The sequence below is a fragment of the Ptychodera flava genome, chromosome 12, assembly GCF_041260155.1.
Source record: "Ptychodera flava strain L36383 chromosome 12, AS_Pfla_20210202, whole genome shotgun sequence".
NCBI lineage: Eukaryota > Metazoa > Hemichordata > Enteropneusta > Ptychoderidae > Ptychodera > Ptychodera flava.
The window spans coordinates 30,226,033-30,251,956 of record NC_091939.1 but is presented as its reverse complement, the minus strand read 5'-3'; the positions used below and the strand labels follow the sequence as shown (position 1 = coordinate 30,251,956).

The 25,924-nt window shown below is 36.6% G+C and overlaps 1 protein-coding gene and 1 long non-coding RNA gene across 2 annotated transcripts; one reads left to right on the top strand and one right to left on the bottom strand.

Annotated features, from left to right (window-relative positions):
* Positions 1 to 786: 786 nt before the first annotated feature.
* LOC139145591 (uncharacterized) lies at positions 787 to 6,350 on the bottom strand. Its single transcript, XR_011554971.1, has 4 exons — positions 6,181 to 6,350; positions 2,735 to 2,814; positions 1,901 to 1,982; positions 787 to 924 (listed from the first exon to the last, which is right to left on the bottom strand). It is a non-coding gene; the product is annotated as an uncharacterized lncRNA (long non-coding RNA).
* Positions 6,351 to 6,362: 12 nt separating this feature from the next.
* Positions 6,363 to 25,748, top strand: LOC139145586 (serine/threonine-protein kinase Chk2-like). The gene is made up of 13 exons (XM_070716834.1): positions 6,363 to 6,765; positions 8,616 to 8,740; positions 9,412 to 9,481; positions 11,514 to 11,670; positions 12,305 to 12,413; positions 12,931 to 12,984; positions 14,552 to 14,616; positions 15,787 to 15,886; positions 16,463 to 16,501; positions 16,665 to 16,876; positions 18,173 to 18,288; positions 21,916 to 22,079; positions 23,866 to 25,748. Exons 1-13 carry the CDS (start codon positions 6,594 to 6,596, stop codon positions 23,992 to 23,994), a joined length of 1,512 nt encoding a protein of 503 aa, XP_070572935.1. The 5' UTR covers positions 6,363 to 6,593; the 3' UTR covers positions 23,995 to 25,748.
* The last annotated feature ends 176 nt before the right edge of the window (positions 25,749 to 25,924 follow it).

Sequence of the window (25,924 nt, the reverse complement as noted above, 5' to 3'; positions counted from 1 at the left end):
ACACTGACACACTACTGTCCAAAAACCGGTATTTCAGATATAGTACGTGTGGTAACAAAACTACATACAGACAGAAATTATGTTACTGTATACATTCCTGTGATGCCAAACCTGATTCAAACCAGTCCATACACCCCTTATAGCTGACCAGTTTTACAGGTCTTTCAACAGAGGTTACGTAAAACTTTTAGCACCAGAAAAAAGAATGTGTTGAGAAAAACACTAGCCAAGAGAAACATCCTAAACATCTTGTCAATTGTCAAGATACTGAGAATACGTAGAAATAGAGAATATATATATTAGCAAATATAAATAATAAATATATCTTTAGTAGAGAATAAAATATTAATTTCATATAGAACAAAAACAATTGTTTTTATGGTCTATGCGTACCTAGATACTCTGCTAGACATAGACCTCTATTACACATCCCTTATTGTAGAGTTGATGTTACAAAAAATGGCCTGATTGGACGTACGTCATGACTTTTTAATGATCTGATTGATAAGGTTTGCGATGTCGATGTTTTGGAAGAATCTCATTCAACTTTTAAAAGACATGTTAATTTGTTTTTGTCATTGTTTGATTTTTAGAGTGCTTTTTTGTTTGTTTAAATTTTAGCGTATTTAACCTTCTTTTTTTTATTTTCTTGTCTGTAAGTGGCTGCCTGATGGCGCTGTTGATGAGAAAATAAAATAAAATAAAAAAAAAAACAAAAAAAAACAAGATAACAACCCTATTGAATGTAGAGATTAAAAACAGGAACTTCACAAAATAAGTACTCACCTCTTACACACAGGTAAAACAAAGAGCTTTTCAGGTAAATTCTGTGGTATTATGACCTTCCTACTGGTACAATCATCAATTAAGGTCCAGACATTTGGTGATAGATCAAGTACTGACTGAAAATCATGCATGAAGATGCTGTTAAGAGAATCAAGAAATGAAATTCACTCTCAAAATAGCTTCCGCTCTTTGTTTGTATAGTACCCATTAAAGTATTACTTCTGAATCAAGGCTTTTGATACAGTATACACATATTGACTGGCCATGAGGGCAACAGCATACGTCTGTACCCTGAGGGACTGTGAGTCACCCCCAAAAACAGACTGTTTGCCGAGGCCGTAGGCCGAGGGAAACAGTCTGTTTTTGGGGGTGACTCACAGGCCCGAGGGGTTAAAGACGTATGCTAGCTGTCGCCCGCATGGCCAGTCAATATGTGTTTTATAACACACCTAATCCGTAGCCATGCATAAGAACGTACTATACACAAAATTTGTCACATGAATGATGTAATATGTTGAAGTGGTTCGGCAAAAAATGTATGTGAAAGTGCAATTTAACAAACATTTACAGATAAGAACCAAATAGTAACCATGCGTTAAATGTTTCCCATCAGTATTAATATATTTCAGATATTGTTGAAATCAATTGCAAGATAAAAGTTAAAGACAAAACGTGAAATTACAGGAAAAATTTCAGAAATATGTTAATTGGTTATTTAACAATGTAGATTACCACCTATTTTCATCAATTCTATATACATGAAAAAAACAAGAAATTAGTTTGTTTTGGATTGTATTCACAAGGTTTTCTCACAGACACAGATAAACAGACAGAATAACCATATCATTTGTCTAAGTTTTATACACTGCACAAATTCATTGCTGGGGTTTTCTTCCAGAGTCCCATAACTGCAAATTAACATGGTGGACCAACAATATCAAGACAAAGTTATATAGTCCAAATACCTCGTAAATTCCATTACTGAGCCAACAATTTTGTGCATGGGATAAATGCTGGCAACCTCTGCCTGTGTCAGTGTAAGATTACGGAATGATGCAACTATTATTGAAAATTTTGTTACACTTACTTGCTTTTAATATAATTTATGGCCTACCTTCAAAATAAATGCCTGCTTTATGGCCTGTTTTCTGGTAAATGACACAGGCGTTAGCACCTGTGTCAACCAACTTCTTTACCTTGAGGAAAACAATGAGTAATTAATTATCAATACAATTTTATTACAATCTCGACTGCGATTCCAATATGAGTTATTACATGCCTTGAGGTGAATGCAAATCAGTGCATTGTTTTGAATAGGAACATCCGGGATGTTAGCGGGCCGGTGAACGATGTACTGACCGGTTTCCATGGTTACCCGGGCCAGTGAAGCCTTTCGATGTTTTCGACGTCAAAGTAGACGCTTAACGCTACATGTAAAATATCCATGCGCGCACTGCTATTTTGACTTTCGTTAAAATCTGTTTGACGCTGGTTGATAAGGGTAAAATTGTTTGAAAATGCCCTGCTTGTAACTAAATGTCATATAGCATTAACTTTGAAGAGGCATGTAATAAAAATATTATTGCCTGAATACATAGGTTGATGTGCCCTCGCAGCAGGAGACAATTTACCCTTTTGGCGTCGGGCAAATTGTCACCTGCTCTCGGGCACCTAAACCCATGTATTCAGGCAATAATATATAATAGGGGACGGTAGGTAGGATTATTTTATTTTTTCTGTTTTTTTCTTATTATGACTCAGCAAAACAAATACACAATAAACTACAGTTACTAAGAGCATGTTTGCAATGACATAAAGGCAGTAATAATGTTGGAGATGCATAAAATAATGGAAATTATCAATGATTTCAGAGCTTGTAAACTAGTGTCACTGTAAACATACCATTTACAATACTAAGACTTTATCTGTTACAGTACTTAATACTCACTCTGTTCAAAATTCTTTTCCAATTGTCACTGTCTTTTCGACGTTTCTTGGCCAAGTCAAGACGCAACATTGTATAAATATCTAAATAACGACAAAAAAATTAAATTGCATTATAAACCAGATAACCTTCAGTTGATCAGATGTGTCTGATCAGAATTAATTGGTATGTGACCTTAATCATAAAATATGTTAATTCAAAAAGATAATTGTAATATGGAAAAGGTATATATTACCATCTATATTCTAAAGTTCATAGGTCAAATATTTACATGGCCAGTTGCAAAGACAGTCACAAAACCATACAGACAATGAAAAAACACACAGAACAAAGACCAGGAAGTGATATCAGGTGTTTTGAAAATAGTGAGCATATCTTGCCTCACATGATCATTTGCTACAGGAAAACATTGTACTTATCAAAGTGCTCATATGACACCTGCAAAAAACCATGTGTGAATTATGTAAGTCTTTCTCTGCAATAACCCTCATACTTTGCAAGATAGATGGATGTGTCTTTCTGCAAAATCAGTGTCAGAACTATATGGGAAGACTGTAAAGTAAGAACCTTGATGTATGGTATGAGAATCAGTATTTAAGAACCTTGACAGTGTGAAGGCAAAATATAATATAAATAAATAAATATTAATGAGAAAATATGATAACATGGGATGGTTATAACATAGTCACTTAGAACATTGGGTTTATTTCAACTGTGTGCATCTGTAAAGTAAGAACCTTGATGTTTGGTATGGAAATAATCAGTGCTTAAGAACCTTGACAATGTAGGGGCAAAATATAATGATAATTAATGATTGATAGTGACTAAAAATGATAATATGGCATGTGTATATGATAATATGGGATGGTTGTAAAACTGGAACTTAGAACATTGGGTTTATTTGACTGTGTGGATCTGTAAAGTACCGGTAAGAACCTTGATGTTTGGTATGAAAATCAGTGCTTAAGAACCTTGACAATGTAGGGGCAAAATATAATGATAATTAATGATTGATAGTGACTAAAAATGATAATATGGCATGTGTATATGATAATATGGGATGGTTGTAAAACTGGAACTTAGAACATTGGGTTTATTTGACTGTGTGGATCTGTAAAGTAGAACCTTGATGTTTGGTATGGAAATCAGTGCTTAAGAACCTTGACATTGTAGGGGCAAATAATAATTAATTAACGATTGATAGTGAATAGATATGATAATATGGCATGTATATATGATAATAAAGGATGGTTGTATAATGTAGTAACTTAGAACATTCGGTTTATTTGATTTTGTGGATCTGTAAAGTAAGAACCTTGATGTTCGGTATGAAAATCAGTACTTTTAAGAACCTTGACAATGTGAAGGCAAAATAAAATATTAATTAATAATTAATAATGAGAAAATATGATAATATAGGCTTGTTTATAACATATTCACTTAAAACATTGGGTTTATTTCAACTGTGTGGATCTGTAAAGTAAGAAACTTGATGTTCGGTATGAATATCAGTACTTAAGAACCTTGACAATGTACGGCAAAATATAATAATAGTTTATGATTCATAATGATTAAATATGATAATATTGTATGTGTATATGATAATATGGGATGGTTGTATAATGTAGTAACTTAAATCATTGGGTTTATTTGATTTTGTGGATATGAAAAGTAGAACCTTCGCGTTTGGTATGAAAATCAGTACTTAAGAACCTTGACGATGTGAAGGCATAATAAAATATTAATTAATAATTAATAATGAGAAAATATGATAATATAGGATGGTTTATAACATATTCACTTAAACATTGGGTTTATTTCAACTGTGTGGATCTGTAAAGTAAGAACCTTGATGTTTGGTATGAAAATCAGTGCTTAAGAACCTTGACAGTGTGAAGGGATAACATACTAATAATTAATAACTAATAATGAGAAAATATGATAACATGGGATGGTTTATAATATAGTCACTTAGAACATCAGGTTTATTTCAACTGTGTGGATCTTTTAAGTAAGAACCTTGATGTAGGTATGAAAATCAGTGCTTAAGAACCTTGACAGTGTGAAGGGATAACATACTAATAATTAATAACTAATAATGAGAAATATGATAACATGGGATGGTTTATAATATAGTCACTTAGAACATTGGGTTTATTTCAACTGTGTGGATCTGTTAAGTAAGAACCTTGATGTTTGGTATGAAAATCAGTGCTTAAGAACCTTGACAATGTAGGGGCAAAATATAATGATAATTAATGATTGATAGTGACTAAAAATGATAATATGGCATGTGTATATGATAATATGGGATGGTTGTAAAACTGGAACTTAGAACATTGGGTTTATTTGACTGTGTGGATCTGTAAAGTAGAACCTTGGTGTTTGGTATGGAAATCAGTACTTAAGAACCTTGACGATGTAGGGGCAAATAAATGATTGATAGTGAGTAGATATGATAATATGGCATGTATATATGATAATAAAGGATGGTTGTATAATGTAGTAACTTAGAACATTGGGTTTATTTGATTTTGTGGATCTGTAAAGTAAGATCCTTGATGTTGGTATGAAAATCAGTGCTTAAGAACCTTGACAAAGTAGGGGCAAAATATAATAATGATTAATGATTGATAATGATTAAATATGATAATATGGTATGTGTATGTGATAATATGGGATGGTTGTATAATGTACGTAGTACCTTAAAACATTGGGTTTATTTGATTTTGTGGATCTGTAAAGTAAGAACCTTCGCTTTTGGTATGAAAATCAGTACTTAAGAACCTTGACAATGTGAAGGCATAATAAAATATTAATTAATAATTAATAATGAGAAATATGATAATATAGGCTTGTTTATAACATATTCACTTAAAACATTGGGTTTATTTCAACTGTGTGGATCTGTAAAGTAAGAACCTTGATGTTTGGTATGAAAATCAGTACTTAAGAACCTTGACAATGTACGGCAAAATATAATAATAGTTAATGATTGATAATGATTAAATATGATAATATTATATGTGTATATGATAATATGGGATGGTTGTATAATGTAGTAACTTAAATAATTGGGTTTATTTGATTTTGTGGATAAAAGTAGAACCTTCGCATTTGGTATGAAAATCAGTACTAAGAACCTTGACACTGTGAAGGCAAAAAAAATATTAATTAATAATTAATAATGAGAAAATATGATAATATAGGATGGTTTTAACATATTCACTAAGAACATTGGGTTTATTTCAACTGTGTGGATCTGTAAAGTAAAACCTTGATGTCTGAGTAGAACCTTGACAATGTAGGGGTAATTAAAGTTATTAATAATTTAATTATATAATTATGCCGATAGTTTCAACGAAAAATTTTCTTGAAGTATTGTTTTTGGTGGCTGTCATTGGATGCTCCCAGAATGCCGGAACATGTAAAAGAAGTTATATAATTACCTTAAAGTATGAGGTCCACGAGCTCGCTCGCTGTCCATCTGGTCGTCTGCCGGTCGTTTACTGCTGATATATGAATAAATCGAGTAAGCTAGAGGTTCTAATGACATTGTTAGCCAATCAGAGCGAGTTTCTTATTTGCGTGTATAGACCGGAAAACGGTACATATCATACTTGCTGCTGCCCTCGTGCGGTGGTCAGTTTTGGGGTACCGATCTTTCGTCAGGAGGCACTACTGGGAAAATTAACGCCGAATTCGGTTATAATGTGTACACATGCGTTCACTTTCGTTCTCTAGCAAACTTTCTACAGGTTTCAAGGCGAAAATTTCGTAAGTAAAGCCAGAATATCGAAGGGGGTGTGTCGACAAAACAAGTTTGTACATGTTGTATGTGTGTACACAAAGCTAAAGCACTATGAGTCAAAGCGGCCATAATACGAGCAGTAGCTTGTCGAGCGGTGGTACCATATCAAGCATGGAGACCTTACCAACCCAGGACGTTGTAGACGGTGACCTGGATGACGAGATCGAAGAAATTCAAATATGGGGTAGACTTTTTCCTCTTGGGAATACGTTTATACCACTCGGTAAGAAATTTGGATCATCAATTTGTGTGTACTTCAAGCCTTCAGTAGATGTAGGTGCGATGGAACCGGGTGATCTGCAAGTGGCAAATCGGCATACGAGTTGCATGCAGATGAGCAACCACGTATTTGCAAGGCCTACTACCTACTGCCTAAGGCCTACGATGTTGGGTGCATGCATTGCCGAACATGTAAACAAAGGTCATACAATCTTAAAATTGCACGTAAACCCAAGATATATGTTTGGGAATTATGAAGGATCGCACTTTCACAAGTGGCAAAATATTCAGTCTTCAGATCTAACATGGCGGTCTCTGTCCTTAAAAATAGTCTCAGATAAATACTTTCACATTTTCTCCTTGATAAATGCATTGTGAAAGTTTTATTTACCAAACTTACATAACGATATGTGTATTATGAACTACGCAGTCTCTAACAAACGAAACAAATGTGAGTTCTAGAGTGTATTCTCTTTATGATTGAAAATGCCTTCATACAATGATAAGTTCAGTACCATGACTTTTACTTAAACACTGCAACATTTATTAATATGTGGCTTTCTAACTGCAATGCAGTCCAATGCAGATCAGTTCATTTGTGTACAAGAAAAACTAGCCACACCCCCTTTGTGACAGGATCTTCCACAACATAAGTGTTATCTCATAGTTCCATTCAATTTGCATACTTTGTCAACTTTCCAGTTAATACAGAAACTAGCATTTAGGTTAATCAAATTAAAAAAAATTGACATTGCTGTAGGAATAACTGACTTTCCATAATCCTAACCCAAGTGTCACTTCCCCTTGTGCCAAAGTAGTTCCAGTTGGAGGTATCCAGGAGCTTGAATATTCTGTTTTGCTAAAATGCACAGTGTTGTGCATGTTATGCCTCTCTTGTTTTCACAACCTTGACCTGATGGTGACATGTGACTTGGCAGAACAAGTGAGCTTTCCCTGCCAGCTAGGACCCCGTCACACCTTCCCAAAGGGAGCAGCTGAAACTGACAATGAAGATGATGAGTTGAAATGCAAATGATAGTCCATGCCTTCCTTTTTACTATAGAGTTGTATAGGCTTGATAAAGACTACTGCTGGAGACCTATTACTTTTTCTGCCATGGTCACAATGCAGGACGACATTTTATGTGGCAGTCTGAATGTCAACCCCCACCAACCCCTAACGTCCGGGCATAGTCAGCGGGGGATTTCGAAATTACGGTAGTCTTATGAAATTTGTCAAATGCCCCAACCCCTCAGGCAAGACAATCTGGAAAATCCCCTCCTAGAACAAGTAAATCCTCACATTGCCCCATCCCATTCATAAATTCTGTGCTTGTCCATGAAAGTGACTAGGGGGATCAATATTAGGCAGTTGCATAGTTTCATTGCAAACGTAGTCTCCCCCACATTTGTCCCGTATCGCCTGGAGTGGGGTCCCTTGGAGATCACATTGACTTCTGCTTTATAGCAGGTTTAGTAAGTGAAAGTCATACTTTCAGTATCTATGTATTCAGGGGCCTTCAAATGCTCAAGATTTGTTACAATCATGCAACAGATAGGACATATTATGCCACACTGGTAAAATGGTTTTAGCCAACTTGATCTGAAGGTGACAAATGACCTAGGCAAGATAAGCTGAGGGTTGAATGAATAAATAACAGTATCAGTAATAATTGTTATAATAATTAAATAAAGAATTATGTAATATAATAGTAATAGAAAGAAGAAGGAGAAGAATGCAAAATCTGCAGGGAAAACTGATCACTAAATAAACCATCACTGAGCAGTTGACAGTTTATTACCTGTTCTTGCTATCACATGACTGCAATATCTATCCATTGATTTTTGATATCAGATCTAACCAGTGATGAGTACAAGTTTGGTCGGGATTCTACGTCAGATTACTGCTTTGACAACCCACCAATGAAGAAGAATACACATTTTCAAGCTCTCAGTAAGAACCATTTCAGGCTCTATAAGGTAAGTGAGAACTTTTTCATCGATATCAGAATGAACTATTACTGACACTGTATTTCCAAAACTTCATTGCTTAACTCTTAAGCAAGCAAGCAGACAAATTTGTAATGGGAAAATGTTATGCTAAAAACAAGAAGTAGCAACATACAGAAAACTAAGATAACACAATACAGGGATTTAATAAATAAATATAATTTTGCTGAAAGTCCTGCTGACCAGCTAGACATATGTACGGATTATTGGCTTTTGAGGCTCCAATGGGTCACAGGGCCAATTGTTCCATTGCTGAAGAAAAATCACCGCAAACTCTAGCAGGGCATCATTAGATTTCATTATCTTTCAGTAATACAGCATTGTCAAGGATCAGCATTATGTTTTGGGTAAATGAGTTGCAGTCCAATATTTTGAATGGCACCTTTCCATTGACTACTGTTTGCATGATCATGGAACAATTGACCTCGCTAACTTCCATATAAACCCATGACTACACACACAAGAGTAGATTTGTTTATTTTTCTGGTATATATTCCCACATTGAGAAAGTAGAAGGAACAGTATATATAATGGTGATGCCCTCACTGAAGTCATATAAGACTTCAATTATTTTTAGATTTATATTTTTATTGTCGACTTTGTCAATTTCTTTAGCATCAGGTTATATTTTGTATTTATAGGACACGGGTGACCATGTTATCATAGAGGACAAAAGTTCCAATGGAACGTTTCTGAATGGAGAGAAAATAGGTAAAGACATAAAGAAATTATCAGCAAGTATTTTGCTCTGTGTTAGGATATTTTTTTCTCAGCTGAACTTTGCTACTAAGGGATGACCTATTTCAGATTTGCTGTAATGAAAACATTAAATTGATGATTTCATTGCTTTGTGAAGAGCAGCACATTTTTAGCTCACATTTGGTGTACCAATGTGAGGTTATCATATAAGCTGAATCAGTTCATTTGCATCTGATTTGCATGTCTGTATGTCTGTATATTTGTGGGTATGTGCGGATGTATGTCCGTCACACACAAAGGCTCCGATACCGCCAGAGCTACCATCTCAGTATTTGGTTTTACAGGTAGATGCAGGGGTTGAGATGTGAATTTGTTCAAATGAACACATCAGTGTCAAAAATGTGCAAATGAGGTAGGAAAAAGTGAAATCCTGCAAATGTGCAGGAGGCATGTCAGTAAAAACAGGCCAACTCCACTGATCTTGACTCATTTCCTGTCCTTGTTTATGAACTGTTACATATTAACAGACCAGCTGAAACCATAGACAGTAGATGGGGGAAGACCGTCTATACTAAACTAAGAGGGGCTTGTTTCTGCTATGCATGCTGCTAAGGTTGACCTCCAGTACCTAAAGTTTAAGACCTTAATTACTTTTGTCATTCTTGTTTTTCTGGTTTAAATATTTCTTGTTGTTTTTCTGGTTGTACTGTGCAGAAATCATTGTCATAACATCAACGTAGAATTTTCCTCCACTGAACAGATAGAAACAACATTTATTGTTGATCATTGGTAACCCATACTGGTATATACCAATTCTGATCAAATTTGAGCGACACCGTATAATTGCGGTATTTTTACTGAATTCTTTTGAAGTAAACTTCGAAACTTTGGAACAAGAACAGCACTAGTTAACAGGTGTGGATTAGCACAAAACAGTTGTGTAGTTTTCAAGTCTCCCTGTACAATCTTACACACTACTTATTTTGTACCATTATCTGTGTTTGTTCTCAATGTTAGATTCAACTTCTTCTTAAAGTGGCACTACCACTTGGTAACATTTTTAAAGCACATTTTTAAATGCTAACGGTCGATATTTGACGTGGTGACTTCGCGTGGATCGTGAGATATCGATAAAAACATGTCTTCAAAAAAGTAAAAGTTTTAATTCCGGTGGCCCACCTAAATTCAACTTCCGAACATCGAACGTTCGGCACTGGGACCATTGTCAACTAAGCTATGGAGTACGAGTTTACGCTTTCGCTGCTGTACGCCATACTCGTGTCGGTGATCGGTCATGCCCTGTGGGAGAAAGCTGAGTCTTACTGACTTTGCATAAAAACTAAGAACAATTTTTGCTGATTCCACCAGAATTCGCATAGGTGACTAGCACAGTTACGTGCGGTTGATACATAGCGGCCGCCACGTGGTATGCATAGACGCATACCACGCGCGGCGTACTGTGTGGCAGACGACAAAATGTAGTCATCGGAGGCGGCTAATATATGAGACGTAAAAACTGATGTTTATGTGGTATTGGTTAAAAATATAATACAACTGATTTAGAATAATAAAAACGACAAAAACTAAGGAGAATTTTTCAAGAACTTACCTGAGGTAAAGGCATAATGCTGTATATAAAGTCTTTGCAGTGGGAAGTAAATTAACTTCGTCGTTCGAACTTATTGTAGAATCCCTAGAATATCGTCAATCAGCACAACAACAAACCTTCAGGGGATTTCGGGTCAAAATCAGAAACGATCATAAAACTTCGGGATGTGAAAAATACGCTCGGGAAATGACATGTTTTTATCGATATCTCGCGATCCGCGCGCAGTCGCCACGTCAAATATCGACCTTTGGCATTAAAAAAATGTATTTGAAAATATTACCAAATGGGAATGCCTCTTTAAAGCTCAAATATATATTTTTATCACATTTATCACTTGCACTTTTGTTTATTTCAATGCAGAGATTGTCTTCCTCACTTTCAAGAAGACATTTTATTTTTTGCCTGAACAGAGACAACTTTGTTATTTTTGAACAGGTAAAAACAAAAAGCAGGTGCTCAATAACAATGATGAAATAGCCCTGGCAACAAAGAAAAATAAAGCCTTTGTTTTCATGGACAACAGTGATCAGGGACAAGAGAATTTACCAGCTGAAATGAAGGCCAAGTACAAGCTGTCCAAGGTGTTGGGAAGGTAAGACTCAAGACGGTGTACTCTAATTTCACATTGGTGTTCACAGGTTTCAGAATTGGAAATGTGGTCCTCGCTGATTTAACTATTTAACTCTGTGCTATATTTTCATAGACTCAATTTCTTTTAAGTACTGATGTGATAGGACAAATTTATAGTAAAATATGGACTCCGTATGTAAAATAAGAATTTAATAGTTTTTAGTAGCAGCTGTCTACCAGTATCAGTACCATCTTACTTTGTCATAGTGTCTGACAATCTGTGCAAGTGACAGAAATTCTCTTGTAGTTTGATTCAAACTATGGTTTTTTTTAACGAATGAAAAGCCATTTACAGATAGCCAATAGTAAAACAATTCATATTTACATTCATCAAAGGATCTAAGTATAGAACAATAACAAAAAATGCTGAGTACAGTTGAGTTTTGTCCTCATTCTGTTTTTCAGCGAAGATGTTTTGATTAAGGTTAAAATGTCACACGGAAAATCACAGACATATGGTGGAGACTGTGTAGGACCAATCCCATCACTTAAAATGCAGTTCCTAGTATGGCGAAACATGGCAGATATGAATTTTGCATGTACACCAATGGCGACCTGTCTGAGATGTGATTTCCTTGCGTATACTCTACTTTCAGGGGAGCATGTGGTGAAGTGAAACTTGCATTTGAAAAGGGTACATGTAAGAAATTAGCCGTCAAGATTATTCAGAAGAAAACATTCTCGATAGGCGGTCATGTGAAAAAGGTAAGATATGCAGTGTTGGATGCTGCAAGAATGTGTGTGAGAGATGGGTTTGAATGTGCCATTGAAGTTCACTGACCCATTGTGAACCATTTTGTGTCCAACCATTCTGCTTTCTGTGGTACGGTCTAACCATGTGCAGTTGATAAAGTCAAATCTCCTGTTTCAGGGTGGGTCATGATTGTATACTTTAGATATGGAAATCAAGAACATGACATTGACATGAAAGGCAAGCTAATACAACTAATGAAATTACAACTGTTTTTCAACAAAAAGGGCATACTGAAAGGGTTTATTATCTCACAAGGGATTTTACACCATATAAAACCAGTATAGGTATAGCATTGTGAGTACCTGTACCAATGTATACCACAAAGTGATATGGTATGTTTGTATCTGATAAGACAACAGTGACTGAAACCAGTTCCAATATCACCCTATGCAAATCTACAGTCATCACGGGTGAAGCATTTTGCTGCTCAAATCCTGTCCTTCATTTGTTGTATTTTCTCTGATGTAGGACCTGACAGCCTCAGTGAAAGAGGAGGTGAAAATTTTGAAGGCAATACATCATGTGAGTATAGCTTCACAAACAGTGTGGGTATCTTATCAATCACCGATGCCACGCCCACTGTGGCATCCCTGTTACAGTATAGACATTTAGTCAGTATCAGATGCTACTCTCTGTGAGAACCAGTCTCAGTCTTTGGAGACTTTGTCACAATTTTGCAATGATTACTAGTGAGAATATGAGAATCAGAGATTGCGATTTACTTTATCATCTCACTGCGTGAGTGTTGTCCAGTGTGATCTTATTGTCCAACAGATTCCTGCACTGTGTAAAAAAATCCAAATTCAGCGTTTCCGTTACAATTTCAAAACTTGCGTACGATTTTACGCAACTGAGTTTTTATTTGCGTAAAATGTATTCAAAATGCGTACGGTAGGAATCAGTATCTGAAGTGAGCTGGGCAGTCTTTTCTGTAGAACTTGGGGGTTTCCTGTAATGCGCATGCTCTATTAACAAAAAACAACAACCCGGGGGGCTTCAAGGTGTAGCTGAACGTTTGCAATGCGGTTATGCATGTCCCGTATATGATCGTTGAGCAGCCCAATGAGTTCATGTTCAAAGAAAATACCTTCTGACTACGAAATTAGTGTTTTCAAAGGGCCAACAAAAAGTAGATACTGTTCAAAGTCCAGCGGGACCTCTCAAGAATGCAACCCGACAGAGTCTAAATGGTCACCCGTAAACACTTTCCAAATAACATGCGACGTAATGACCATTAACTGTATTGTGTTACCAACAACCAAGAACGTAGACTCGATCGATTCTCGAATTTTTTGCATCTGTAGTGCCATTGTCTGTACAGAACTGATTGACATGACGTTTTGTGATGATGAAATACAATGTTGCATAAAGTGCTGCGGTCTGCTAAAGTCTAAAATGTTGCAATATCATGATAAATGTCACTTGCAAGCAGGTGCATATATGTTCTATTTTTGTCCTGCATTGAACCATATGGGTTCAGGCAATGTAGTGCGGGCCAAGTACGTCATGTGATTGGGCGGCATTTCTCAGTGCGTATTTGTTTACGCAGTCATGATTTTTTTTGCGTATTTCCGAACAATTTTGCGTAAAATACGCAGGATTTTGCGTTACGGAAACACTGCAAATTGTACGTGATTCTAATGATGTAATGCCATCAAACATTGCTTCTTGTATTTCAGAAAACTGACAAACTATGAAAAATGCAATCACCTTTCAGTAAAAATTGCTAGTCATAACAATGATAAAACATGCAGACATGTGTTTTAAGATAGATGAGCTTGAAAGCACAACTATCACAGCATGAAAAAGTTGTGAAATATAAATTTTCTTCCTCCTAAAGAAAGAAATCAAATCATCAAAAATTCTTCACCTACCCATTGTTTGAAAGACAATGTAACCAGAAACTCTTCTTTAGCCTATACTTTGTTTTATTGTTTGCTGAGAATGTTGCAAGATTGAACACCATTCAGTTGACAGCTGTACAGTTTTAATCACCGATTTGAATTAAGTAGGTTGTTGACTGAGATGCTTTTCTTTTGCCAAGTAACATCTTTTTTATACAGATTGTAATCATGTTCTTTCCCACCAGCCATGTATAATTGCTATAGAAGACGTTTATGAGACAGATGATATGTTGTATATAATCTTAGAACTGTAAGTATTATTTGAACCTTTTCAACCCAAAATGTTGATGTCAAAAAACTTAAAACATGACAAATAAATGAAGCTTCATGATCCATACACAGTTAATCTTTCAAAGGAAAGTATACATAATGCAGTTACCGGTAAGATTTGTATGGTCTTTCCCAAGCATCAGGCATCAGCAAATTTGCAGTCCCTTTTTTGGCTCAGAATTACAGTGGTAAATTCTCTTATTAAAGGAAACAGTCATTCTTTGTGAAACTGTTGGAAGTTGTCATAAACATATGAAATTGCTTGACTTACTGCAGCATGATTGACTGTCCAGTACTATAACATTGTCAATTTTTCTTTAAAACCCTTTTCCTGCCAGACAGTAATAACTGTATCACTTCCCTATCAGCCAAGTCAGTAAAAAGCGATATTGAGCCAAAACATGACGTATTTTCACCCACTTGGCTTGGTATGTTATAGCATCTTTTGTCCGAAAAAAATCAACTTTACAGTATTATGTTTTCAACAGTCTTCAAATGTACAGTATTATGTTAAAATACATCATATGGAATACGTTGTGTTTCATTAATTTTAACCATCTTGACCTGGTGGTGAAATATGGACTTGGCAGGAAAAGGTTTAAAGTTGCATGTACAGTACATACCCTGTGCAATCATATTTTCATGATTGTTCCTCATCTTGACTCTCATTCACTTGTCTCTTTAACCCTTGATTGCTGTAATTTTTTCCCACCAATTTTTCAGTGCAACATATTACCAATTTATATTAATTTTTCTGTAATTTTTTTGATAATTTTGGACCAAATGGACATAAATTTCATTGGCCACAGTTTTTTTATCAAAATGTTGGCAAAAATCTGAAAAAAATTGACTTGGGTACATTTTAGAGAGGCTACAAATATTGACTATGGTGCTCAAAGGGTTAAACCTTTCCCCTGCTAGGCCTATCAGTTCCCCATTTGCCAAGTCAATGAAAAGCAGTAGTGAGCAAAAACCTTTGTATTTTCACAACTTGGCACGATATATCATAGTAGGTCAAGTCAGTAAAATCCTGTTTACTGTTGGTTGTTATATCATTGTGCTGTCACGGACATGTAAAAATTGGCAGACTTTGAATTCTCGGAGACTGGGAATGGAGCAGTTAGAGCATTACTGTAATTTTTCATTGCAGTGTTGAAGGAGGTGAACTCTTTGACAGGGTTGTCAGCATTGGTAAATTCAAAGAAGATGATGCAAAGTGTATATTTTATCAAATGCTTATTGCCACAAAGGTAAGCCTTGAATGCTGTGATATGTCATACTATATGTACTGTATTGTATTGTAATATACAGGGTGAACTTCAGCACTGAGACGAAAGTCAACTTTTCTAATAAACATTGTAGCCTTATTCCAAAATGAATGACAAAAGGGTCGGGTTAATAATATTGTGCAAACATAAGGCATATTTTTTTAGTGTCTATAATAACATTTGGCTTTCTGCAATCAGAATCAAGTCTCCAGAATGAAAGTTCAACGCTATGAATAGTATGATAAAACATCAGCTGCTATCTAAATGTTGTACAAGTACTATCTAAAATGTGAGGTCCCTTCTTACATTCAAGTAACAAAAGGTCCCTAACCCTTTCACCACCATTGGTTTTGCCCAAACCCACTGTTATCAACGGTAATTGTGGACCTATCCACAGGGAATAGGGGTGAACAATTTAATCTCAAACTTTACCAACCCTTCATATCAGGATATCTCTGGTAATGTCTCTCTTCACTCACATAAGTATTTATATATGTAGAGCCGGCAGGCTTAAAATGCATCCAATAAAATTCCATGTTTCTTTACCATCCCTTGCAGTATCTACATGACAGGGGTATAACTCACAGGGACTTAAAGGTATGTACAAGCCACACATTTTCATGATTTTGCTTTCAACAATGACTGTTATCGTGCTTCACCAGTCATGCTGACACTCAAAATGTTTTAAATTTCACATTTTTTGTGAGCAAATATGGTCTCAATTTGAGTTTACATCTACTCCTATTCTCATCATTTGCAGCCAGAAAATGTCCTCCTGACTACGGAAAGCAATGACACTTTAGTGAAGATCACAGACTTTGGTTTGTCCAAATTTGTTGGCGAGAACTCACTGATGAAGACACTGTGTGGCACGCCGACATATCTAGCGCCTGAAGTGCTCACCACAGCAGGAATGGGTGGCTATGGTAAAGCCGTGGATTGCTGGAGTTTAGGGGTTATTCTGTTTGTCATGTAAGCATACAAACCTTTGTTACAGCTGTGACTTTTGATAATATTTCATAATTTGTTGTTCTATGGAACAAAAATAATTGCATATTCTTTTTGTCCAAAGTATTAAGAAATACAAAGTGATTACCTAACCACACAATGCTCTTTTCACGCTACATAGATTTATTGTTGCCAAATAAATTCTTGTCCAAACTATTCTTGTCCAAACTAAAAATCTGCGATTAACAATGAAGCTGGCACACACAAACTGAACGCAACTGCTGATATTTCAGAGTGATTTTTGTCATAAAACAAGAAACTGCGTCTTATGCACACAAGCGATGAAGCTTGTAGTTGGTCTGGCATCAGAAAAGTTGTGTATTTCATGTCAGTGTAAATTGTGAATGTTGTGTAGCTTGTAAATGTTAAGATGGCTGCCAGTTCAGTTTATGGGGTTCCCCACATTACCCCGAAGCATTTATGGGAGACAAAATATTGTTAGGCTCTGAGACAATTTATGTGTACCTATGTAAAAAAAGCTCAACAATGACAATGCATTTAGTCTACTAAACTGTGGTTCATCTGAATTTTCTTTGTGAGTGGCTCTATAAAACTTTACCATGTACAAAACTATGCCAAATTCTTGATTATTTGACAGACACAGTACAACCAGTACAATAGTCTCCCTCGCACCTTTGTCACTGTATATACATAGGGGGTTGTAGAAATGTCCGTCCCCATGGATAGGGAGGGGGTAGGGGTGTCTTGGTCTCAGCACAAATTTCTTCTTGCTATGGTTTATTTTATTTTAATACGTTTGACTGTGATATGTATTGGTATACTGTGCTGGTGCATTCTTGTTGACTTTGTCAATGTTAATCCGGTGATAATCTGGCGACAGCGTCCACAGATTAGTAATTTACCCTTGCTTGCTTTGGCGTATATGGCAATTAAACACATCAGATAATAGACGCAGAACAGTGCAAAACTTCGGGTAAGATTACCTAAGGAAAAATACGTGAAACAGCGACGGAGAAAAAGAAATCGTTACAAAACCAGTGCTAACATAAGAGCAAGACACCAATGGTTGGCAGTATAAATCTTCATTGGCAATACATATCGTAGTCAAACGTATTAAAATAAAAAAAGCAATAGCAAGAAGAAACCTGTGCTTAGACCAAGACCCCCCTTTTCCCTGGGGACAGACATTTCTACTTCCCCTATGGTATATATGCTAGTTTGCAAAGTGTATTGTCCTGGCTTTGTTTTCAGTAAAGGTCATGTATCAATAAATGTTATTGAAATTATGTGTTTCATCAGTCTGGCAGGTTATCCACCATTTTCAGAAGAAGTTAAGGAAATGAAATTACATGATCAGATTGTCCGTGGTTATTACAGCTTTCCGCCAAGGTACTGGCAAGGAGTGAATACAGATGGTGAGTTCAAAACAACAGAGTTATACTTCTGTCTATCTACTACTTCTGTCTATTCTATCTATATTTACTATGATGGTGATCGTGAAGCAAAATTAAATCTTGTCAATTGACACTTTTGTTATTTCTTCTTTAAAGGTCTGGTGAAATGCCCATGTTGCAAAATCACAGAAATACAGTTGATGGTCTATAAAACAGTTTCATTCATTTCTTTTTTCGTTTAGCGCGCGTGATTATGAAATATGGCAAAAGAAACTATTAGTGCAAGATGCGAGGTATAATGATATTCAAATATGCAGATTGCATTAATAAGCATTGTTTCGGTATTAAAATTCTATGCTAATGACCCTTAATCAATGTGGAATATTCATGTACCTCGGATCTTGCATTGTATAAAAAGAAAAATGCAATTGTGGGCATGTCCCCCGAGCCTCTCCAGTCGACTTTTTTCGGCTTTCCGAAGTTTGCCCGACGCCGTATCTCATAACGGGAAGTAAAGTATTTCACACCTCCGTAAGCTCCCTACGGTTGGTAACTTCTAGGGTTTCCGCTTACATGATCAGGACAGTGTCCTCCTTCACTATGGAAAAACGTTGTTCTTTTGGTGACTGTGACAGCGGCAAGAACATGAATGGCTCAACTGTAAACTTTTTCAAGTTCCCGTCAAGTGTTGAGTGTTTGAACCATAATGTGCTTGTCTCTGCTGGTTCGTACGATCGGCCATGGTCCCTCGGCTGAGCCTGCCTTGCTACTCGCTACACAGAAGGTTGGGACCCCAATGCAAATCAACAGCATGAACACCAACACTGAACGTTGTGACTGCCTTTAAAATGCACCTGTCTACAACACGGAACGTCGGGACCGCAATGCAAATCGACAGTAACTTAAAACGTAAATGGGACCGTGATTAAAATGCTCTACAACCACAACACAGAAGGTTGGGACTACGATGCAAATCAGCTGCATGAACAGCAACACTAAATGTTGAGACTACCATTAAAACGAACAACAACACGGAACCTAGAGATCGCGATACAAATCATGGAGGTAAAGTCCTTGATACAAATTCGACAGCAACACGGAACGCGTCGTTGGGACGGCAATTAAATTGAAGAACAACAGGAATACCGCGGGACCACATGGACCGCGATGCAAATCGACCGCAACATAGAATGTTGAAGACCGTGATTAAAATGCACAACACAGAACATCTAGACCGCAATTTAAATCAACTGCAACACCGAACCTTGTTGCCTCGATTAAAATGCGTATGTCTGCTATGTATAGCAAAAGTTTCAATTCTGTGAGCAAGCGTTCCTTTGCCCGCTGTACACTAGACAAAATGACGTCATATTTATCGCGAGGGCTCGATTGTGTGTGTCCAAGTTTCAATTCTCGCGAGAGCCTTTATGCATGCTGTACACTAGACTAAATGACGTCAAATCTCTCGCGAGACTTGGCTCGATTGAAAATACATACGACGCAATAATACGGAAGTAGACACAGTTTTTGCGAATCGCCGAAAGAAAAGCGCAGATTAAACAAAAGACTAAAAAACCCACGTTTTTTCTTTATTTTACCATATTTTTTAGACAAAAATCAGTTTCGCCGCTGTGGCAAATTAGGATCGTTTTTTTTTCGCCACTTCGGATTCGCATTGGCGAACGTGGCAAATGGGCAGTGCAAACACTGTTTTGTTAGCGGATACCACGGTCGTTTGGTGGGCTATTCAGCTCTGGGACTATTCGCCCCATAGACGAGTGTACAGAAGCGAGATCATTGTTCTCGCTTATGTACACTCGTCTATAGGGCAAATAGTCCCAGAGCTGAATAGCCCACGAGGGACTCTGCGGATACCTGGCAAAGATAAGGCGGCGTTGGACCGCTATTCGATGTAAATGAACACACCTGTGACGTCACAGACGGCCAACCATTATCCCCGCTATGGGCGTGACCTGAGTGTCGCAAAATGACCCCATGAAAGCCGCGCATAGAAATATCAAAAAAATTAACACTTGCGCGTACTTTTAGGTTGCAATTCTGTTGCGAGTGTAATAGTATTGACCCCCTGGAAGATATTCAGTCACACGAACGGGACCATTTCACCAGACCTTTAACTTTGCAAACCTAGGCACGAAAATTAACCTTTCCACCCCGAAATCCCTGTATAGAGGTCCACACTTACCATTGATAACAATGGGTTTGGACCATATCGTGGTGGTGAAAGGGTTAAGAGAATATGCAGGTTCTTAATCGTGGAAAAATATGTCAAGTGATTCCACATCACGTGCCTCTCATACAATTCTCGCAGTGAGATAACAGTGACATTGACTATGATGTTGGCTTTTAGGTGGCTTGCTGGTAAGAAAAAATGAAATCAGGATTTTTCTGAAACTTTGTACAGATGTCAAGCTGGGGTAGATATGTTAAATAGTAAAATAAAAAAATATGGTCCCCATGCAAATTTTGGAGATATGGCGCCCTCTATATTGTCCCGCGAAAACATTTAGCTGAAATTGGTTAAAATGTTGTATTATTCGATTAACTAGTGTTATTGAATAATAAAACTGAAATAAAGTAAAAACAATTTGACAGATTTTATACAACACAAGTCCCCGTATTGTAATATATTAGTTTTGTTTTCTAATTTGAAAATATCAGAAAATATAGCAACGTTTCCATGAATAGTGCTTTTATAAAAAGAGCAAAGTTTGGCCAAATTTTGATATTTTCATTACACATGTCATGATCTGAAATCTACGTTTTCTTTAAACTCTCGTAAATTAAGCCCAACAATATATAGATTTCGAATCAAACGAAAAAAATGGGGGTCACCGCACAATTTTTTAAGATATGGGCATTTTTAACACAAAAAATGCTACACTCAAGCGCCCTCTAGCGACAGATCCCTGTTTAGTATGATATATTCGAAACTTTTTTAATAGGTATTAAATAAAGTTTAGTTCACTTAAATACTGCAAATAATAACACATTTGTCACACTTAAAACGGGCCTGTTACACAGAGTTTGCTATCTTGGTGTGAACTGTTTTGACAAACCAGATTTGAAAGTCGCACCGCAAAGTAATTGTATGCTATATCGCAACAAAAAGACCACTTCCGGAAAGAACGCTCGCCAAAAGAACGTTCGTACGCGTGCGCAGATACGATGCGCAGTACGAATATTCGCGTTACCCGCAAGCTACGTTAAGTAACACTAAGGCAGGACTGACTGTCAACAACGTCAGTCGTATTGTAATCAGTGTTTACACATATCCAAGGGATCAGTTACAAACAAACTTGGAAAAAAAAACTGAAAAAATAAGACTTGCACCAGTATGAAGATATAAATCCAGTATGTAGGTAAAAGGAAACACTAATTCATTTCTAAAATATTTCTAAACTTGATTCAAAATTTGTATTTGCGATGTGACTTGCCATTTCCCTGAGATCAATTGGCCTGACAAAAATCATTTTGTCGATCTTTTCCTGTTGCAGGCCAAAAAGCAATTCTGATAATTGATTCGATATCATAAAAGTTACATGTATGAATATACCTTTGTAGATTATGCTTAAGTTTCACTCACATTGACGTGAAAGTTCAGAATCCTTTCGATTTTTATTGTCACAGCCATAGATCTGATAAAAAAACTGATGACAGTGGATCCAAAGAAGCGGTTTACTACCATGCAGGCACTGTCTCATCCGTGGATGAAAGATGATACAATGATAAAGAAAGCTCAAAAACTTATGTACCGTGAAGCAGAAGACATGCCCCCTCCTGTGGCAGCACCAGTAAGTACTTTTGTTTGTCATCCATTTGGAACTTGCAAATTGGGATTCGTACATCCGTACGTCCACACAGATATCTCAGATATGCCAGGGCTGATGTCTTTTAAATTTGGTGAAAGCATAATGCACTCTGGCATACATATACACATCAATTGATTTTTGTATATAATCCAATTGGTTGTCTGGCGGCCATTTTGTTTTCATTGTCTTCATGTGTGAAGGCATTATGCTTATATACCTGGAAGATTTCTTTCAAAGTTGGCACAAGGACAATACACTATGACTTACACATGCACGACAAATTATTTTGGGTCATGATACAATATGGCCACCACTTGGCCATTTTGCTATGAATTTGTCATTTCAAGAGGTGTTACTCTAGCATACCTTGCCGATTGAATTCTCGAAGCTTGGCACAAGGAAAATACACTATGACTCACACATGCAGGAGAAAAACTTTTAAGATACAAGCAAATATGATGTGGAAATTCTCAGAATTTGATGGTGGAACTTCCAGAATCTGAATCTGTAATCCATTTGAGGTTATATTTGACATAGTTGATCAACTTCAGCAAATATTTCATTGAGGAAACACACAGATGGCAAGATGCACCCTACTTGGTACAATCTTGCTTCCAATTATTATATTAAAGAAACTTGTACGGTTTCATCACAACATTGGGGCTTGCCAAGTGCAAGTCATACACAGGATTAATAAGATGAGCAATTATAGATGAAATGAGGTCACTGCACCATGCAAATAGAATAAGCAACAGTTACCCAGTAAATTGTATAAATTTAATTAGAGACATTCGCTGTTTGCCAAAGCTACTCATTAGAAGGTGCATGTGGATCTCCAATAGTTCTTTTACCGGTTCCATGATGCAGTGCACGTCAGGGTATACAAAGTGTACATTACTCATAGAACTTTTTAGCCGTAGGGTAAATGCAGGGTATGTTACTCATAGACATAGAACACTTTGGCATGTTACACCCAGACCTATATTTTAATCACAGATGGATAAAACTACATGAGTTGCACCTATTTTATTACACTTGAGGGAGGAGCGTGCGATATTTTAAGCTGACTCAGTAAAACTATATCCCACGTCCAAGTCTTTAGATAACTTGGGCGAAGTAGAAAAAAAAAGAAGTCATACTCAGCGATAGCATTCATAATAGTTGGTTTGGACATTTCAGGACAAGTCTTCAATGTGGTTATTTTCGTCGTGATATTCAAAATGAGTCTACATGATCAGCAGTCAGTTGTGTCATTTTTCCATTACAAACCGTTGTACAACACAAAATCAGTATGTTTTAGTTGTTTTGAGTGTTTTCACAATGTTTAATTCAGCCACAGCAATGTATTGTGGGATAGCTGGGAAAAGGTCTATATATTTGCTCACCCCTCTTGAACACATACCAATATGATATATAACCATTATTCTGTTAAGTCAACCCTTTAATAAGATGTAACATAAATATGACTACTACTTGGTTACATCTGATCAACCAACAAACACACTATGTTGGGACTATGTCATCAAAGATGACTTGTTTTAGCTGTAGCTATATCATTTCTTCTGTGATTGCATACAATGTTTAACCAGAGAAATGCTAGCAAACCTTCCAAGCTGTGGAGTTCCTTTTGTAGGCTTTATTATTGGTAAAGAACTGCTCTCACACATCTTAATGAGATCTGTACCAATTGTGACAAACATTGGGCTGAAATGGTGAATTCTACACAGCAGTATGATTTTAATTTGTTCACATCTTCTGTATTTCCTAGGCACATGGAAAGAAACGGACAAGGGATCAGTCCACAGATAGTACAGACTCAGAGGCCAGTAATGCCACTAAAAAAGCATCTTTTGAAGCTGATGAAACTGATGGGGACAGTACAGTGTTTGCGACATGATGTAAAATGGCCATCAGTCAGTCAGTATCCGTGTTTTAATGTACAGACACTGCTGTAGCAGATTTTTAAACTTTTACCGGTAACCAATGCATACTCTCTGCCATATAATGGATTTATCTGCCCTTCTCACTGTGTGGCAAGGCGACTTCAAGTCCTTCAATGGAGCTCCAGAGAATCTTGACATTTTGACATGTGGATGCAAGTGACTGCTTTGGAGTGTGTTCCAACATATGAAGAAGAACAGTGTGGGAATAACTCTGTTGAATACTCTGGGGCAAAAGACTTCTGTTTGGAACATGCAAGCGTGTTGACACATTAGCACAGAGAAAGTTTCTTGAGCTGTAAACTGCCCACTCCCCAGTTCTGCTGTGATTCATTTGTGGTTCAGAAATTCTTCACTCATTTGGGACCAATGGGGTGTAGCTGTAACTCAAATATTATATCTCAAACATGATGTGTTTAGCGTGAGACTCAGTTTAGTTTCCGTACACCAAGTTTGAAATACCTGGTGCTTGAGCAGTATACCACAACCGTCCAATAAGCATTGCTGATCGACATAGTGTACGTCATTACTGTCTGTGGTTTAACTCACTGTACTACAGAAAGGGTATATGGCATGTATCTTGTACATCACATGGTACATTACAGGACGTTTTCTTGATGACAAATCACGCACAAATCACCAAATATCCTCCACTCTAAAAATGTTCAAAAGATTTCAAAGTGGTAGATTTTGACATGTTTTAACAGAAAGTGGAGTTGTTGTGATGGTAAAAGTTGTGTTTGTTTTCTTTTTGATGACATAAACATGTACCAATACTTGGTAAAACACACTGTACTGTACTGTGTATGGTTAAACCTGGACTTCGAATTGACCAAGGTACAAATAAAACCACCATGCCCAAATATGTACAGAAATTTGTGTATTTCAGTACACATTTGGCCATTTGCACACATGATTTTGTTTGTACCGCCATCATGTGATCTCTTTGGCATACTGAGTCTGTACAATACTGTGTGTCCATTTGAACCCAGAGTAGAACCATTACATCTCAATACATTTTGATATGAGTCTGAACTCAGAAAGTATAGAATGCTTTCCCCTGCCTATGTATGACTCAATTTGAATATTTGGACGGGTGGTAAATGGTAATTTCCTGAATGTCTGCAGTACAAGTGAATGATAATGCTGTTTGTGTAATTCTCTGTGCATATATTTTCTTACTTTATCCGTTTTGTTTACACAGTATGGTAAATATTGGCAAGCTGCCATTTGAGCTATCAAATTATTTTCACGTCATATTACTTACTTAAAAAACCTATCATTTCTTGCTCAGAGTGGTATGATATGAATTGCCCAGACAAAGTGGACTTTGAGTGTTGATACTCTTATGTTAAGGTGAGGTGCTGTTGGCAGCATAGTAATAATTATTCATGGAGCCAGTATTGGACAAGCACAACTTGTGTTTTCCATATTCATAGTATTTGCACAAAAAGGATGTAGATTTCAGTGTTGTGGCATTTATTTCAGTGGCATCAGAGATTTGAAATATATTTGAAAATATCAGTTCATAGACTGCGTGCTGGGTGTGAAAGACATTCTACACAAAGACAATTGTGGAGGCTTATTTAGTGTAGATAGAAAATGATTGATCTATTGTGGTCAGTTTCTCTGAGAAATTATGAATTGCTTCTTTTTGTCTCCTTGTTAGCCATCAAGATCAATTATGAATAAAAGAACTTTTAAATTTTTACGTCATGTTTATTATTGGTCGTCAAGACAACGCCAGGTTGCATGGATATCTGTCTGTGAAACGATAATCGTATGAAGAAATCCAGGGGAAAATGTGTGAAACTTTGTTAATCTTTACGGCCAAGTCGATAAACAACTACACTGACAAAAATATGAGTATTTCATTATGTAATCATC